At 45.4% G+C, this 17,688-nt stretch overlaps 1 protein-coding gene across 1 annotated transcript in view; it reads right to left on the bottom strand.

The window, feature by feature from the left end:
- The window catches only part of RRAS2 (RAS related 2), an 83,293-nt gene that overhangs the window by 10,990 nt on the left and 54,615 nt on the right, over positions 1–17,688 (bottom strand). The window contains exons 3-4 of the mRNA XM_077818381.1: positions 16,809–16,911; positions 14,917–15,025 (exon numbers count right to left, since the gene is read on the bottom strand). Of these exons, the coding sequence (XP_077674507.1) occupies positions 14,917–15,025; positions 16,809–16,911 (212 nt within the window). The remainder of the gene's footprint in view (positions 1–14,916; positions 15,026–16,808; positions 16,912–17,688) is intronic.

The following is a 17,688-nucleotide window of genomic DNA, read 5'->3' as shown; positions in this document are numbered from 1 at the left end:
TTGCCCGGTATCGCTTTGCCAGGTTCTGGTGCTGCATTTACTGCTGGATAATGCGTGTGGTGTTTAATATGCTCCTAATTGCCAAAGTGAGCTGAGTGGCTTCCATGCTTGCCTTGGTATGGCGTCCACACAGAAAAAAGGCGCGGAATGATGGTCTGCCATTGCTCTGACGGAGGGAATGGCAACTGACAACATGGCTTACAGGGCTGGCTTACAGGGAATTAAAATCAACAAAGGGGATGGCTTTACATCAATGAGTATTTCAGGCAGGACTTCACGGAGGGTTCCAATAAGAAATGGTGCACCTAAGTAATTGTTCTTATTGGAACAAGCAGGTTGGTCTAGCCTCTGATTGATACATGGCTAGATCCTCAGACATGACGATGACGGCTACCAGTCCTATTGCACCGTCTGCTGCCACAAGGCAATGGGTTACTGCTGCTGTGTAGCAGTGCAGTACCGCATCTGCCAGCACCCAGGAGACATACAGTAACAGTGAGCTGAGCGGGCTCCATGTTTGCCGTGGTATGGCATCTGCACAGGTAACTCAGGAAAAGAGGCGCGAAACGATTGTCTGCCCTTGCTTTCACAGAGGGAGGGAGGGAACGGGGGCCTGACGATATGTACCCAGAACCACCTGCGACAATGTTTTAGCCCCATCAGGCATTGGGATCTCAACCCAGAATTCCAATGGGCAGCGGAGACTGCGGGAACTGTGGGATAGCAACCCCCACCGCAACGGGTCCGGAAGTCGACTCTAGCCTCAGTACTGTGGAAGCACTCCGCCAAGTTAATGCACTTAGAGCATTTTCTGTGGGGACACACACACTTGAATATATAAAACCGATTTCTATAAATTCGACCTAATTTCGTAGTGTAGACATACCCTCTGTAAGACAGTTTTTCTGTGTCATCAACTATTCTTGTAGCTCATTTCCAGTTTTTCCATATCCTTTTTCGCAGTATTGACAATAGGACTGAACGCTATCTCAGCAAGTCTTGCTATTACCTCTGTTTATGGCACAACCTCCCTACTTTAATCAACCGGCCCATTTCTACATCCAAGGCTCATGTTAGTTCTCTTTGTCACTTCATCACATTGGGAGCGCATGTTTAGTGGGTTATACACCATGACCTCCAAGTCCTTTCCAGAGTCACTCCATCCTGTAAATGTGACCTACATTCTTTGTTACTAAATATAAATACAGCCAAGGCATGGTTTAAAAAAAAAAAAATGTTTAAAGCAGCGCAGTTTACCAAGCAATCTTGACCACTCTGAGCAGTCTTACCATTCTACCAGTTTCGGTCTTCTTCACATTTTTTCTTTTTTAATCAGCAGTGACTTTATATTTTCTTCCAAACAATTCATAAAAATATATTTAATAGCAAAAACCACTTCCAATGTGTGCCTCAGGCGACTCTGAAGAATTTACTGGTTTCCTGCTTAGTTGGTGTAACTCAAGGTGCTTACAATACTGGTCCAAGTGATCTGTAGCAGCTGCACAGCAGAGATTAACTGGTACGCTCTTGTGGGCAGTTCCCAGATCTGTACACTAAACGATAGGGCATGCTAGAATAGAAAGACAGGGTGCCACAGCTCACGCCAACTGCGTCTACATTTTCCCCCTTTGGTCCAGCAAGGGCCCCCACACTCTCAGGCTTCCAGTTCCCAAGCTGTTGCCTTTTGGGTGGAGACCTGCATCTCACTCCCTTCAGACCAGGGCAATGTCCAGGCTGCACAGTTCCCTGCCTTCACTGTGCATTTCCCAGCAAAGAGTTTGCCGCCCTAAACAGATCTGCTGGCTTTCTTTTCAGAGACTGGTAACAGAGTGATTGTTGCAGATATAAAGTAGGTGTGCTAAGAAAGAACTGTGTGGTAACTTAAGGTAAAAAGCATTACAGTGAAGACATTAAAAACAAAAACCTACAAGCACACTAAGCCCACTATGCATCACCCCACCCTAGGAGGGGTTTTTGTTGTTTGTTGCGGTTACAAGATCAAAGCTTCAGCTCAGAACAAGCGCAGTCTTATGAGGCTTCAGTAGGTCCAGTCCTTCCATAGACCGGGCTCCTAGCCATTTGCTGGATCAGGAAGAAGGCCCTGAGTCAGTATAAAACAAAGGCTTTCATCTGAGGTTATGTCTACATGTGCACCTTACAATGGGGCAGGCAGCCGCACCATTGTAAGGTAAGCAGTGTAACCATTCTTCTCTCCCGGCGACTAAAATAAAACCACCCCCAACGAGAAGCAGTAAATTAGTCAATGGGAGAGTGGCTCCTGCCAATGAAGTGTTATTCACGCTGAGGCTTTTTGTTGTTGAAACTTTTATCCGAGGGAGCGTTTCACACCCGAGTGACAAAAGTTTTAACAACGAAAGTGCCGGTGTAGACAAAGCCTAAGGGCATGGCTACACTTGCAGATGTAGAGCGCTTTGAGTTAAATCAGTCTTCGTAGAGCACTGTAGAGAAAGCGCTGCAGTCTGTCCACACTGACAGCTTCAAGTGGCATTGGGAGCGGTGCATTATGGGCAGCTATCCCAGCATGCAAGTGGCTGCAACATGCTTTTCAAATGGGGGGGTGGGGTGGAGTGGAGTGTTCAATTAGCATCCCCCTCTCTACTAGAGAGGGTACAAACAATGCCACAACACATACACAATTGCCTTTTTAATGCAATGTACCCCAGAGGTATTAACTCTAAATCAATAAGGCTTACCTCAATTCAATAAAGTTTATCTTCATTCCATAAAGTCTGTTCAGGGCACTACAGAATATTGTCAGTCTGTTGCACAGAGAATCTTTCAGTTCTCTGTCACTGCAGCTCCGACAGACTTAAGCATCAACAACTTTCAAGACTTCGCTATTTACTCAGATTTTTACCTGAAGGGAATGTTATGAAGATGTTTGTTCTGATTTGGGGAGTTTGCATCCTTGTGATTTGGGTACACAATACATATATCTGCTCCTGAACATCTGGACTGCAGAAGTAACAGGAAAAAGGAATAAAGTGATAATGCTTCAGTTATCGTGCAACGGTGCTTTAAAAAATAAATAGGACTAAACTGTTCAAACATTTCAAATGAGATTCTGTGCTGTGGCACAGAACTCTCAGCACTGGAGAAAGAAGAGGCTAAGGTGGCTTTAAGCCACCTGTGCACCATGCAGATCCTGGGCTGTTCCTGTGTCCTAATGTAACTTACATAGCCCTAGGGGCCTGCCTAAATTATGGCAGTTTTAGTTTTCTATCCTATGGGCTGCAGCACTGACTAAAATCTTCACAGCGCTGTGTGCTGCAGCCCTACCTCAGCATTCATATAGCCCCAACCAACATGCCCCCCTAACCTATGGCTTGTGAAGGGGTCATCCTTTGGAGGCAGCCTTATGGAATCTTCTAAAATGCCTGTACCAGTGGAATCCTCCCACAGGCTTGAATCTGGGCTTTTAAGTACCTTTTATAAACACTCCTCTGCCCTCTATTCCCCTTGGATATAAAAAGGATGAAACAGGGTGAGGCTCTCATCCTGAGCTTTTGCAGATATACCTACAATACTCTATTTTCCTCCATTGTAACTCAAATTGCTAACGATCCTGGGAAGATGTTAAAATTTAAATCTGCAATACAACGAGTGAATTGATGGGGTGAAAGTACCTGAAATAATTATGAAAGACAGGACAGAAAAGCCTGTAGAAAATTAAGAAATGTAAAGTCTTAAGGAAAAAGGAAAAAGTATACCAAGAAGATGGTGACTAAGTTTGCTCTAGGGGATATAATAAGATGACATTAAAAATATCCTGCATATTTAACTTTAATTAAAAGGCTAAAATTTGCACAAAACACTCAAACATCTTGTACCTCAGTGAGATCGTACAAGGATAAGACACACAATCAGTAGTGTGAACGCATCACCAAAAAAAGTATAGATCTAAAATTATGCTTCCACAATAACCTGCTTTTACTTTTTTAAACCTATAAAAATTGCATGTTTAAGTCTGATAAAGCAATACTAGAGTATTTATTGTACTTAATATATTTTGCAACAGCAGATGAATGTACAGTAATTGCTTAATCCCCAAATAGTCCTTGTAGTGCTTTGCTTCTAGACCAATTTTAAAAAAAGAGCACTGTCAAGTCGCTTCAATATTAAAAATTCACAAGAAATAAAGTCAAACTTCTTTGGGTTTATACCTTCCCTGCAGAGTTTATAAATGCTGAAAAAAATGTGCTAGTGTAGGACCACCAGAAATATGAAACTGACCAATTTATTTTCTTTGTCCAAATTGAGTAAAATACAAAGTCCTCACTGTGCCGAACTCGGTGATCACCTCTCTGCGGTGGTGGTCCATCCCAAACAACATGCTCCAAGGGGTCCCGTTCAGGGACAGTGCCCCGTCGTTGGAGCTGGTGTCCGACACGTCAGCAGGATGTCAGTAGTGAAAGGTGAATTAGATTTTTTTTCTTTAAATAGTTAATTATTTTTGTACTTGCAACAGACAAAACTGATGTTTTTCAAAACATTTCAGCAGACTCTAGGTAACTTAAGACCTTTGTTTACAGGAAAATCTACTCTCAACCACAAACATTTACAGGTTTGCCAGAAGTGTTAAATTTCTTCTAACAGAAGCTGCAGCTGTATACAAGAAGGATGAGAGATCTGTTTCTCGCCTCCTTTTACTAAAGTTTTAGAGAGTGCACAAAAATGAGTAACATCTGGGACGCTACTGTTTTCTTTTTTCTAAAGAAATTCCTTGTTCAATATTTAGATGCCATTGTTACATACTGCTGAACAGTATGAGAGTTAATTTCTTTCAGATAAAATCCAATATAACCTCCAGAAAGGAAAATACTAATACAGGCCGCCAAGTGTACCCTGACTGATGAGGGCACCAGTCCCTGGGCCCTCAGGTGGAGGAAGTAATCAAGGCTAAGCTGGATCATGGCAGCCTCCAGGGAAACACCCTGGCCTGCTGCCCACCTCGAAAACAGACTATTTCGCCACACAGGAGTGTTGAGTGGAGGGCCGTCTACTTTCAAGGAGGATGTGCTGAACCTGTTCCAAGCATGTCCTTTCCTCGCCACCTAGCCACTGAGTAGCCACACCATGAGGTGAAGCGTTGCTAGGTTGGGATGGAGGAGGTGGCCCTGGTCCTGAGAGAGCAGGTCCGGGCGGAATGGCAACTGCCATGGCGGAGCTGCCGCGAGCCCCAAGAGGTTCCCATACCAGTGCTGCCTTGGGCATGCCAGGGCAAAGAGGAGAACCCTGGCCTTGTCCATCTTTATTTTCTCCAGGGCCCTGCTATCAGAGGGAACCGGGGAAAGGCGTAGAGGAGCTGGCCTGACCAGGACAGGGTAAGGCATCGGAGATAGCACCCCTCCTGAGACCCCTCCCCCGGAGCAGAACCGGAGCATCGTCGGTTCTGCCGGGTCGCAAATAGGTCCACCTGGGGAGTACCCCACCTTTGGAAGAGCTGGTGAGCCACTTCTGGGTGTGCTGAGAGGAAAAATCCCTGCTCAGGCAATCCGCCCTCACATTCCAGGCGCCTGGCAGGTGGAAGGCTTTCAGGTAGATGTCATGGGCTGTACAGAAGTCCCACAGACTGAGGGCTTTGTGGCAGAGGATCGGGCCCCGCCTTGCCTGTTGATTTAGAACATCAAGGCCGCGTTGTCCGTGAGGACCCTGACTACCTTACCCTCCAGGTCCGAGCGGAAGGCCATACATGCCAGTTGCACCGCCCTGAGTTCCTTGACCTTAATATGAATGGGTAGGTCTTGTAGAGACCACAGGCCTTGGGTCTGAAAGTTCCCCACATGGGCCCCCCCAACCCAGGTCCGATGTGTCGGACACCAACTCCAATGACGGGGCCCTGTCCCTGAACAGGACCCCTTAAAGCATGTTTGGGACAGACCACCACCGCAGGGAAGTGATCACCGAGTTCGGCATGGTGAGGACTTTGTCCATTCTGTCCGTGGCCTGGGAGAACTGCGAGGCCAGCCAGAGCTGGAGGGGCCTCATTCTGAGTCTGGCGTGATGGACCACATATGTGCACGCAGACACGTGACCCAGCAGTTGCAGTCAAACCCTGTTTGTCGTCACTGGGAAACTTGTGATCGAGTCAATGAGCCCTTTCAGGGTCTTGAACCTGTCTGGTGGCCTACGTTGCGTCCAATAGCGCCCTGATAAGCTCTATGTGTTGGACTGGGACTAACGTGGACTTGGCGTTGTTTATCAGCAGGCCAAGGGCAGTACATGTGGACAGGAGGAGCACCACATGATCCCTCACCTGCGACCGGGAGGTGCCTTTGACTAGCCAGTCGTCCAGATATGGGAATATTTGGACCCCTGGCGTCTGAGGTAGGCCGCTTCCACTGCCATACACTTTGTAAAGACCCTGGAGGCAGTGGACAGACCAAACGGTAGGACCTTGAATTGATAGTGACTCTGTCCCACCACGAAATGGAGGAAGCATCTGTGCCCCTCCAATGGGTGGGTGTGGATGTGGAAGTATGCATCCTGTAGATCGAGGGCAGCATACCAGTCCCCAGGATCCAGGGAGGGGATGATGGAGGCCAGGGAAACCATGTGGAACTTGAGTTTCACCATGTAGTGGTTCAGACCTCACAGGTCCATGATGAGCCTGAGCCCCCTTTGGCCTTCAGGATAAGGAAATACTGGGAGTAATACCCCCTGCCCAGGAACTCCTTGGGCACCGTCTCTCTAACTCCTAGGTCCAGGAGCCGCCCCACCTCCTGCTCGAGCAGGGCCTCATGAGAGGGGTTCCCCAGAAGGGAAGGGAGCGGAGGGCGGTTGGATGGGGAGGAGGTAAACTGAAGGGTGTAACCTCGGGAGATGGTGTTGTGGACCCATCGGTCCAAGGTGAGTTGTACTATTCCGGGAGGAAAGCACACAACCGATTGGAGAAAAGGAGCTTTATTGGGGGTAGGTCCCTGCTGAGAACTGGCAGGGTACCTCTGAGCGTCCCTTCAAAAATGCCTTTTGCCTGCCTGCTTGCCCTTAGAAGACCTAGGCTAGGGGCAAGCCGGGATTGCAGTTGTGGGCGCTTTTTATAGTCCCACTGCTTTTTGTAGGCAGCCTCGTACTTCAGGAGGGCAGCCTGGGCAGGAGCCTGCCGCAGCTTGGACTTGGGTTTTGCTGGAGGAGGGACATAGAGGCCCAAAGTCTGGAGGGTCGTGCGGGAGTCTTTCATGCCAGGCAGCCTTGTGTCTGTTTCCTCAGCAAACAGCCTTCCCGTCGAAAGGGAGATCCTGCATTGATGACTGCGCTTCACTGGAGAGCCCAGAGAGTGGAAGCCATGATGCCCATCTCATGTACACTGCTGAGGCCATGGACCATGCAGCCGTGTCCGCTGCATCTGAAACAGCCTGCAGGGATGCCCTTGCAGCCACCGTCCCTTCCTCCACGAACACCTTAAACTCCTCCTTATTGCGCTCCCAGAGGGAGTCCTCAAACTTGAGGAGGGATTGCCAGAGGTTAAACTCATAGCGACCCAAGAGGGTTTGATGGTTTACTGAAAGCTTGATGACTAATAAACTTTCCTCCCGAAAGTATCCAGCCTCTGGGCGTCTTTGTTCTTGGGGGTCGAGGCTGGTTGCCCCTGCTGTTCCCTGTGGTTGACCGACTCGACCACCACCGAGTTGGGTGCCGGGTGGGTATACAGAGACTCGTGTCCCTTCATGGGTACAAAGTACTTGCGCTCTGCCTTTTTATAGAGATGGGAGCCAACGAGGCTGGTGTTTGCCACAGGGCATTTGAAATTCTTGCCACCCCTTCATGGAGCAGCAAGGCCACCCTGCCCTGTGCTGAAGGGAACAGCATAGTAAACAGGGAGTTTGAGGGCCCTTCCCTCTCCTCAGCCTGGAGGTGGAGGCTCACTGCCACCCTTTTTAGGAGGTCTTGGGGAGCCCGGTAGTCTTCCTCCGGGACGGGGGGGGCCCAGCAAATCAGCTCCTCTGGATGGGGCGAATCTGGTGCGGTGCTTTGCGTGTCATCTGGCACCGGAGGATCCGCCACCTGGTCGGACTCCGGGCACGGTACAGAGGACACGGGTCCCACCGACCTTTTTTCTGGCCGTCTACAGATGGATACCGACGGTGCTTCCAAGGCTCCAGCCACCGAGTGAGCCCCCACCGGGGGCTGTGCTGGAGGCCACAGTGCCCACTGGTACCACTGGGCCAGCCGTGACGCTTGGTGCCACTGCTCTTGCTATGGCACCGGTGGAGCCAGCTATTCAGGCTAGTTAGCTTGGCCTGTAGACGAGCATCTGTGAGGGGAGGCCGGGCTGGAATATGATCCGCTGTTGCCTCTGGACCGGGAGTATCAGCGGTGCTGGGACCTATGTCGGCCACAGGACCACGATCTCGATGCGGAGGAGCGGCACTGACAGTAGTAGCTGATCCGTGAATGGCCAACGGGCGGACCCGTGTCAGTGAGACACCGGCGATCGATGCCTGGGGCTATGGTACCTTGGCAGAGACCTGGAACAGGAGTCTTGAGTGGGAACGGCGTCTACGATCGTGCCGTGACCGACTGCGGTATCTGTGAGATGAGGACCATTGGCGACGTCTGCCATGGTCCTAGAATCATAGAATATCAGGATTGGAAGGGACCTCAGGTGGTCATCTAGTCCAACCCCCTGCTCAAAGCAGGACCGATCCCCAATTAAATCATCCCAGCCAGCGCTTTGTCAAGCCTGACCTTAAAAACTTTTAAGGAAGGAGATCCTACCACCTCCCTAGGTAACACATTCTAGTGTTTCACCAGCCTCCTAGTGAAAAAGTTTTTCCTAATATCCAACCTAAATCTCCCCCACTGCAACTTGAGACCATTACTCCTTGTTCTGTCATCCATTACCACTGAGAATAGTCTAGATCCATCCTCTTTGGAACCACCTTTCAGGTAGTTGAAAGCAGCTATCAAATCCCCCCTCATTCTTCTCTTCCGCAGACTAAACAATCCCAGTTCCCTCAGCCTCTTCTCATAAGTCATGTGTTCCAGTCCCCTAATCATTTTTGTTGCCCTCCGCTGGACTCTCTCCAATTTTTCCACATCCTTCTTGTAGCGTGGGGCCCAAAACTGGACACACTACTCCAGATGAGGCCTCACCAATGTCGAATAGAGGGGAACGATCATGTCCCTTGATCTGCTAGCAATGCCCCTACTTATACATCCCAAAATGCCATGTCTTGGCAACAACGGCACACTGTTGACTCATATACAGCTTCTCGTCCACTGTAACCCCTAGGTCCTCTTCTGCAGAACTGCTGCCTAGCCATTCGGTCCTGAGTCTGTAGTGGTGCATTGGATTCTTCCGTCCTAAGTGCAGGACTCTGCGCTTGTCCTTGTTGAACCTCATCAGATTTCTTTTGGCCCAATCCTCCAGTTTGTCTAGGTCCCTCTGTATCCTATCCCTGCCCTCCAGCGTATCTACCACTCTTCCCAGTTTAGTGTCATCTGCAAACTTGCTGAGGGTGCAATCCACACCATCCTCCGGATCATTAATGAAGATATTGAACAAAACCAGCCCCAGGACCAACCCTTGGGGCACTCCGCTTGATACTGGCTGCCAACTAGACATGGAGATGAAGACAAGCAGTGCCAGCAGCCCCAGTCGAATGGCACCCATCCAGACAGTCCGGCTAGTGTTGAGGGTGATCCACCTGGACTGAGCCCTGAACGGTCGCTAGGCAGTAAGCAGGTCGGAAACGTTCCCTCGACTGGGACCGGTACTGGGCCAGTGGCGACTGGCCTCTGGAGCATGGAGCGGACATCGGCGGAGCTCCAGGCACCAGCATGGACATGACACCCCTGGCTGCCTGGAGGGCTTCGGGCGTAGATGGCATCCAGACATCTGGAGAGACCTGCTCCAAAGGGGCTGGGCTACTCCACTCAACGTAAGTCGGAGGCCTAGGGCCCGATGGGGATCGAGGACTACCCAACATGGGCATAGCCTCTGTCCCAGACTTCCCTCGATACCACTGCGAAGAGGGAGTCTTTCCGGTCCTTTTGGCATGCCCCATGGACGGGGAATGGTGCCGACTGCATGATGTTACTGGCGGGGCTCCATGTACGAACACCGCGGTGCCGGGTACCAATTTGGAGCAGCATGCCACGGTCGGGGCCAGCGCTGACTCCATCAGGATGGTCGGGAGCCTAATGTCCCTTTCTTTTTTAGTTTAGGGCTTGAAAGACTTGCAGATCTTGCACCTTTTGCTGATATGGGTTTCTCCCAAGCAGTGCAGACAATCCGCATGCGGGTTGCTCCTTGGCACAGAGTGCCTACAAGAGTGGCTCCACGTAAAGCCTGGGGCACGGGGCATGCCCCGGCCCGGGCTCAATGACTAACTAAACTGAATTAGCTAATTAACTACAGGTACTACTGAACAAACGAAGAGTTCTGGAGGCGAGCTGCAGCAAAGCTGGAGCTGAGCAGTTCCAATGCACCTTCACTGGCAGCAAGAAGGAACTGAGGGTGGGGGGAGCGCAGCCCTCCTTATACCGTGCGGGGGTGGGGGCGCTCCCCCCTACAGGTACTGCTAGGGGGAAAACTTCCAGCACTGGTGCACATGGCGAGCACGCACACCTATTGTGGAATACACATGAGCAATCACTCAAAGAAGAATATTTGATCATCTAAGTCATGCATTAAGTGCCAGTATTTTCAGAGGGGCAGCAGGAGCCATTCGGATTGTCTAGTCTGCCACTTGTAGATTTTTCTCTCTTGTCCTCAACACAACTTACTTTGGGGATGGCTCTTTTTGGTAGTTTAGTTCAAATAGTTTAGTAAGTTCCACATACACTGTAGTAAGTATTTAACAAAAGCAAGGCCAGAGTAGTTCATCTTATTTGGAGCAGCAGATGAGGTGGTCTGGGGCACTGAACTCCTGTGGGAATTCATTCACGGTCTTAGACCAGCAACAAGAAAGCTCAATCTACAGCGCAAAAGAGTTTTACCCTTGCTGTGGCCAGCTCCAGCATGCCTGAGGAGCAGAGCCGTCATCTGCAGACCTTGCCCTGGAGCTTTAGCCAATCTTTCAGACGTCACGATCCCTGGGGACTGTATGTACACCATTAGCTCTGGATTAGCCCATTACACGAAAAAATCTTACAATAATAAATTATTCTATCTGGCATATGTTCTCTTTCAGAGCTCAATACTCAAACAGAAGATGACAAATGCTTGTTATGCTGTGCTGAGGTAAGCACTCAAACCTAGTTTGGTCCTACAGTATTCAAACATTACTATATGGCCTGATGGGAGTATCTGCTTCTCAGCTTTGTACACAACCCAAATTTTAGTCCTCCATTGACTGTGTGCTCTTGGACAAGTCATGTGATCTGCTTAAGTTTCTTCATCTTAAAAATACAAAAAACATAACCGGAATAATCTTCCCTTCCTTACAAGGAAGCATCAGGACTAGAGTTCATACAGAATTCCCAATATATCTAATGCTACATAAACTTTTAAAAAATTTATATGAAAAGAATGGAGTTCTGCTATTGACTGGAGGTCCATTTTCCAAAGTCAGCTAAAAACAAATCTAAAAGGATTGTATTGCAAGCTACTTAATCCACAGAAGTCAAAACTCACACATAAGTGCATGTTCTTCCATAATTGCAATCACTTTGTCCCCTAATAAACTACAGATACCTTTTGGTGGAATAAGAAAAGGAGTACTTGTGACACCTTAGAGAGACTAACAAATTTGAGCATAAGCTTCCATGAGCTACAGCTCACTTCATCGGATGCACGCTGTTTAACAAACGAGAGTAGTACACAAAAAAGTTTACAAGAGAAAGTAACCAATACCATTGTTAAACTGGAGTGGGAATTTAGACAGGCAGAATTGTGTTACCTAAATTGAATCACAAGGACCTCGGTTTTAAGTCTCACTCCAAAGATAACACTTCTGGCAACAGTGCTGTGCTAGTGCATTAGTTAAGTACTGACTCAGAGGAAAACTATCACCTACTAAACCACAAACCACTTCCCTGCAGCACCTCAGATCTTCCTTGAAAGCCTTCCATCCAGGGGCCAATGAAGGCCTGACCCCATTTAGTTTGTGATTAGCTGATAAGGCTGCCTTTATCATGTTACTGGAAAAAGCTGCTGAAACATCAAGTGCCTTGTTCAGCTCTCCTCCTTTTTAAAGGGAATCAATGTTATTTAAGTTACACTGCAACAATGCTTTATGAGAAACTACTATACAGCATGCCTTTATAAAAAGCAAGCGGCTGAGGATACAGTGTTCACCAAGTGTTGTGTGCCAAACTGAAGGTCCTTTTTACCACACTGTGACTGGCTGTAGTAGCAGTCTGAGGACTTGGTGTTTAGTATAGGCTGCAAAACATCCTCTTAAATCCAAATGCCTAGAAATAATGACAAAAGGGCCAGGAATATAATTAAGCATATATAAGGCTGCCTTGGAACTCCCAAAACTATTGAAGGATCCAGTAATACTGCTGAAATCTCATTACTTACCTCACGGGGCATTTTGTGGTTTATGTTTGTATATCCCTTTGTAACTCATAGTATTTTTTTCCTTCAACATGCAGCCAATGTGGACATTATATTTGTAAATCACACTACACTACAGACCTGTGGCAAGTGCCCACAGTGTTTAACTCCATTGCACTGCCCAGGAAGTCAATATGTTACAGGGCTTGGTAACGTACCCTCATACCCTCTCCATCAATTAAAAACACACACACACACTGTGGTCTTGATTTCACCAACAGATTATGGAACAGCAGCTAAAAAGTTAAATTTTGTGTTCTCTTACAGAACTGTCATTAGATTCTCAAAACTCTGTCTCTGCATAGTATTTCAATAGTACCCACTGTATGAAGATGCAGGAAAAATAAGCACAATCAAAGCTAATGAGTTTATTTTAAGACCTTGAAGTATTGATAGTACCAAAGCAAAGCTGAGTAGAACAGGAAAGCCTGATTGTGTAAGCCAAAAGCCAAAGATACTGAGGCTAAAATGAATAAGGATATTATCAAATACACAATGCTGGAAGTGGCAAGGGTCCACACTACTATCTACAATCAATTAACATAATCAAACTATTTTATGTGAACCAGAAAGTTATGATGGCAAAGACTACTTTGGAAATGTAAACAGAACAGCTGAGGCGCTGATGTCTGCCTGAGCGCAGAGAACACAAAATAGTATGTCTGTGATGCATGAAGTGCCCTTTCACCTGAATAGATACTACCTCAGATACCAATGGTGTTACTCTTAAATATCAACATTGTTATACATTTTATGTGAACCACAAAGTGTTCAGCTGTAGCTAAAGCACCAAATATAAAATAGCATAAAGTGCTTACAGACATGAGAGATTAGGAATTCTCTGCCACCAAAACCAAGTTAGAAGTGACATTTTGAAGGTTTATAGAAGTACTTTCAAACCTCTAAAGCACTCAAAGTGATAGAAAAGTTTATAGTTTCATAGATTTTTGCAGCTAGAAGGGACTATGGTCTAGCTTTAATTTTTTGCTATAAGTTGCACCTCACTTCTAGCCTGAATTTGTCTTGCTTCAGTCCAAACCGTGGAAAATTTCTGGTACATTTTTCTGCTCGATTGAAGAGCGGTCTATCAGAAATCCCTTCCCCACATAGGTGCTCATAGACACTGATCAAGTCACCTCCTAAACTTCTCTTTGATAAACTAAGTAGATTGAGCTTCTTTAGTCTCATTTTAAGGCATGTTTTCCAAACCCAAAGACATTCTTGAGCCCTTCCCAGATTTTTCTACATCTTTTTTAAAACATCAACACCAGAACTGGACATAGTATTCTAGTAATGGTCTCGCCAACATATACAGAAAAATACCACCTCCTCCCCTGACTCCTACTTGATATTTCTCTGCTTATATATCCAAGGATTGCATTCACTCTCTCACTTAAAGAATTGCATAGCGAGTGCATGTTCAACTGATTATCTACCATTACCTTAAGTCCTTTTCAGTGTCACTACATTCCAAGATATTGTCCCCCATGTTGTATTATGTTCATTCTAAGGTCCTAAATGTATGACCTTGCATTTGGCTGTATTAAAACGCATGCTGTCCCAATGCATAAACCTCTTAGCAAGTGATCCAGTTTGGTCTGCATACAGTTAACCTGTCCCTGTTATTTACCCTTCCATTAATTTTTAGAGTCATCTGCAAATTTTACCAGCAATGATTTTATATATTCTTCCACACCAATAGTAAGATATTGAATAGCACTGGGCCAAGAATAGATACCTCCATGACCCCACTAGAAAATATCTGATAACTGCTCCCAATTACTTTTTCACAATTTAGCAGTTAGACAGTTTTCAATCCATTTAATATGGGCTACACTAATTCTGTTGCGTACCTCCAGACTTTAAAACATACCATTGGCTGCATAATCTGCTTCATATGTATATAATTCAGTTATACACAAAATGACTGTTGCTTTGACAATAAGGAATGCACTCCGAGTAAAACTTTTAGAGTAACCACCATACCTTTTAGTGACAGAATTTTCTGCTTGGCACAAGCCAATTTGATGAATAATATTATGGAAAATTTTAAGAGCAGGAGAATTAGACATACTTATGCCTAAGATCTCTCAATAAATTTAGCCTCAGCCTCACTTCCAAGAGTCAATAAGAGAAGCTGCTGTATCAAAAAAAAGTTTATTTTGATCCAGAAACAGTTCTCCGTAAAGAGAAACATTAAAAACCTCAACTATAGCTAATGTCGAATTTCCTGTATTTCTCTTCCATTATGATTAATTACAAATATTTCGTGAAAAAGTCATTTGCTCCAATTATTAATTTGAAGTTAACCTTCTGGACAACAATTTCTATAAAAACCATAAACAAAGAATTAGGATTCTTGATATACAATAGTGCCAAGATTTTACCTGTCTTTGATGATCCAGATCTGCTTTGTTACCAACTAGAATCATAGGAAACTCATCACGGTCTTTCACTCTAAGTATCTGCCTTTGAAATTTGTAGATTTCTTCAAAACTGAAAAAGAAAAGTAAGGAAGATTTGCATGTACTAGTTCATGGGTTCTTCATCTATGGTGTCATGCAAAATTGTCCTAAAATAAAATACTGTTTCATCCTGGGTCACCATGGCTCTATGATTAGGGAACCACTGAGCTAGTTCATACAATTACAAGGATTCGTAACACAGGTCAGGACTGTGTAATCTATAGGACCTATTCTGATCTTTTAGAGAGTTGTAATGGAGCATGCCCTGCTTAACCTAAGGGTAGGGTTGATGCAACTTTACAGGTGTCTATTTTCTTCACTGAACAGCAACTCAATATTAATATCAGCTATGCGTATACATAAATTGAAAAAGGCACTCCCACTTAAGACAGAAGAAGGTTGTGTTTAGGCAGCAAGAACCTTTTGCTAGTTTCCAGATAGCTAGGAAAGATACAGATTTTATTCTCACACTCAAAGCATATAGGACAATATTTTTTAAATAAATTTCAAATACGATTTAGGCTCTTAATTCTAGGCACCGAAGTTTGAAATTGCTAGCCAAAAATACACTGTATCCATTCCATACATGACTATTGAGGCCAAAATTTCAGATAGCATCCAAGAAAGCCAACTGATCTTCCCAACAAAGCCTCTACAGCTATTTTTAACATTTTAAACCTTTGCATTTAAATTATAAAAACCCATCAAATTGGGGATAATCCTGTTGCCCAGAAATAGAAGAAAAGTGGAAGTGCTATCCAAGTCAATTAATTGTTGGGTTTGCTGTCTGCTAGGAAAGAGCAGCAAGCATCGTAACACCAGGCACAGCAACTCTGAGCTGGCAGGGTGAAGTGTGCCCAGAGGGGCTGAGGAGCGAAGCAAAGAGAACAGAGCTGCTTCAGGGAAAAGGAAAGGAGAAAGAGCGGACCAAAACAAAAAGCTACCACTGCAATCAATGAAGGACACCAAGCATGGATATCACATGCCCTTACCAAGAACTGCTCAATAAGCCTGGCATGACATGCTAAGCCAGCTTTAGAAGTTTCAGTTAATATTTGGGGGAGGTATTTTGGTCTTGATGCAGCATTTGGTTCCCTTCCCCCCAACCCCCGCTCTTGTTTTCCTATTTATAGTTTAAAGTCACTTATAGCATAGGGTAGGTGCTTTAATGAAACTGAAATACAGTGTAGATCAGTGGTTCTTAACCAAGGGTACGTGTACCTCTGAGGGTACACAGAGGTCTTCCAGGGGGGCACACCAAATCATCTACATATTTGCCTAACTTTACTAGAGGCTACATGAAAAGCACTAAAAGTCAGTACAAAAACTTAAATGTCTTACAGTGACTTGTTTATACTGCTCTATGTCAATGTTTCTCAACTTAGGGGTCGTGATTTATTTTAAAATCATATGGTAAAACTGAGAAAGCAAGCAATTTTTCAGTAACAGCATCAGCTGTGACACTTTTGTATTTTTATGTCTGTTTTCATAAACAAGTAATTTTTAAGTTAGGTGAAGTTTCGGGTACACAAGACAAATCAGCCTCCTGAAAGGGAAACAGTAGTCTGGAAAGGTTGAGAACCACTGATGTAGACAATTAACAGTTTAATTTTGTCTAGCCATATTACCCCCACTCCCTCTTTACTACAATTTGAGAGAATATTAATTAGCCACTTAAACCCAAGAAGCAATGGCAAAAGTTTGTGCTTGCAACAAGTACCACAGGTGGTTATTCTAGTAGAAACTGACACAGCAAACAGAAATTTATCAGATGGAGTACTAGCACATGCTTTCATAGTTGATTTCAGGCTTACCTTCCTCTATCAGTGACTGAGAAGACCAGAAGAAAGCCCTCCCCAGTCCTCATATACTGTTCTCGCATAGCTCCAAATTCTTCTTGTCCTGCTGTATCCAGAACTGAACAGAAGTAGGAAAAACTAATTACTATACTTTATGCTCCTAGTTTGTGAAACTTTTCCTCCTGAAACAGTTGGAGCACAACAGCTTCATTTTTAAAAGGGATGTTATTTTATAAACTATGACCTTCCCCGGCACATGGAAAATTACTTCTGTAGTTTTTCTTCCAGTGAAGATATATTGCAAGAATCTTACTCCTGGAACTTAGCAAGATGCTGGTGGGATTCCTAACTCAAGGTTTTTTGACTCTTCAGGGCAGTGGCCCAGTCATAAGCATTAAGTCTGGCATGAACCAGACCTCAAGAAACAAAAACACTCGTCTCCCTTTGACCAGTTCGCCAGGTAAAAATAGCTGTTGAGCATACCTAGATGGGAGTCTTAAATCAATGTTAACAAGAGGGATCTCACTCGAATATTTGGAGGGCAGCATTTATACTCTGCATGGGTGGCAAACATGGCAGCCAGTACATTGTATCCCAGAACCACTGCTCATAAGAGTTAAGGAAGTTCTGGTAGCCTTGTACTAAGAAAGTAAGGCCCAAGAATAAGGCTCCTAATGCAGAGGATATCTTTAGAGAATAGAAGCTGCAGGTGCTCAAAAACGGAGAAGCTATTTATTTAGTTGCAGACACATTAACATTAGGCATTTAGGCTTAGTGTGAATTTAAAGAAAGCTTTAAGTTTGATTAGCTCTTTGATAGTCAATGAATATGCAATTAAGACTAGAGTAGAAGTTTTTAATCAGGTAATCATGAAAGCATCATCAAAATACTTAGC

This window comes from Eretmochelys imbricata, chromosome 6, assembly GCF_965152235.1.
Source record: "Eretmochelys imbricata isolate rEreImb1 chromosome 6, rEreImb1.hap1, whole genome shotgun sequence".
Classification (NCBI taxonomy): Eukaryota; Metazoa; Chordata; order Testudines; family Cheloniidae; genus Eretmochelys; species Eretmochelys imbricata.
The sequence above is the reverse complement of the archived record's forward strand: the minus strand, read 5'-3'. Positions and strand labels throughout refer to the sequence as shown.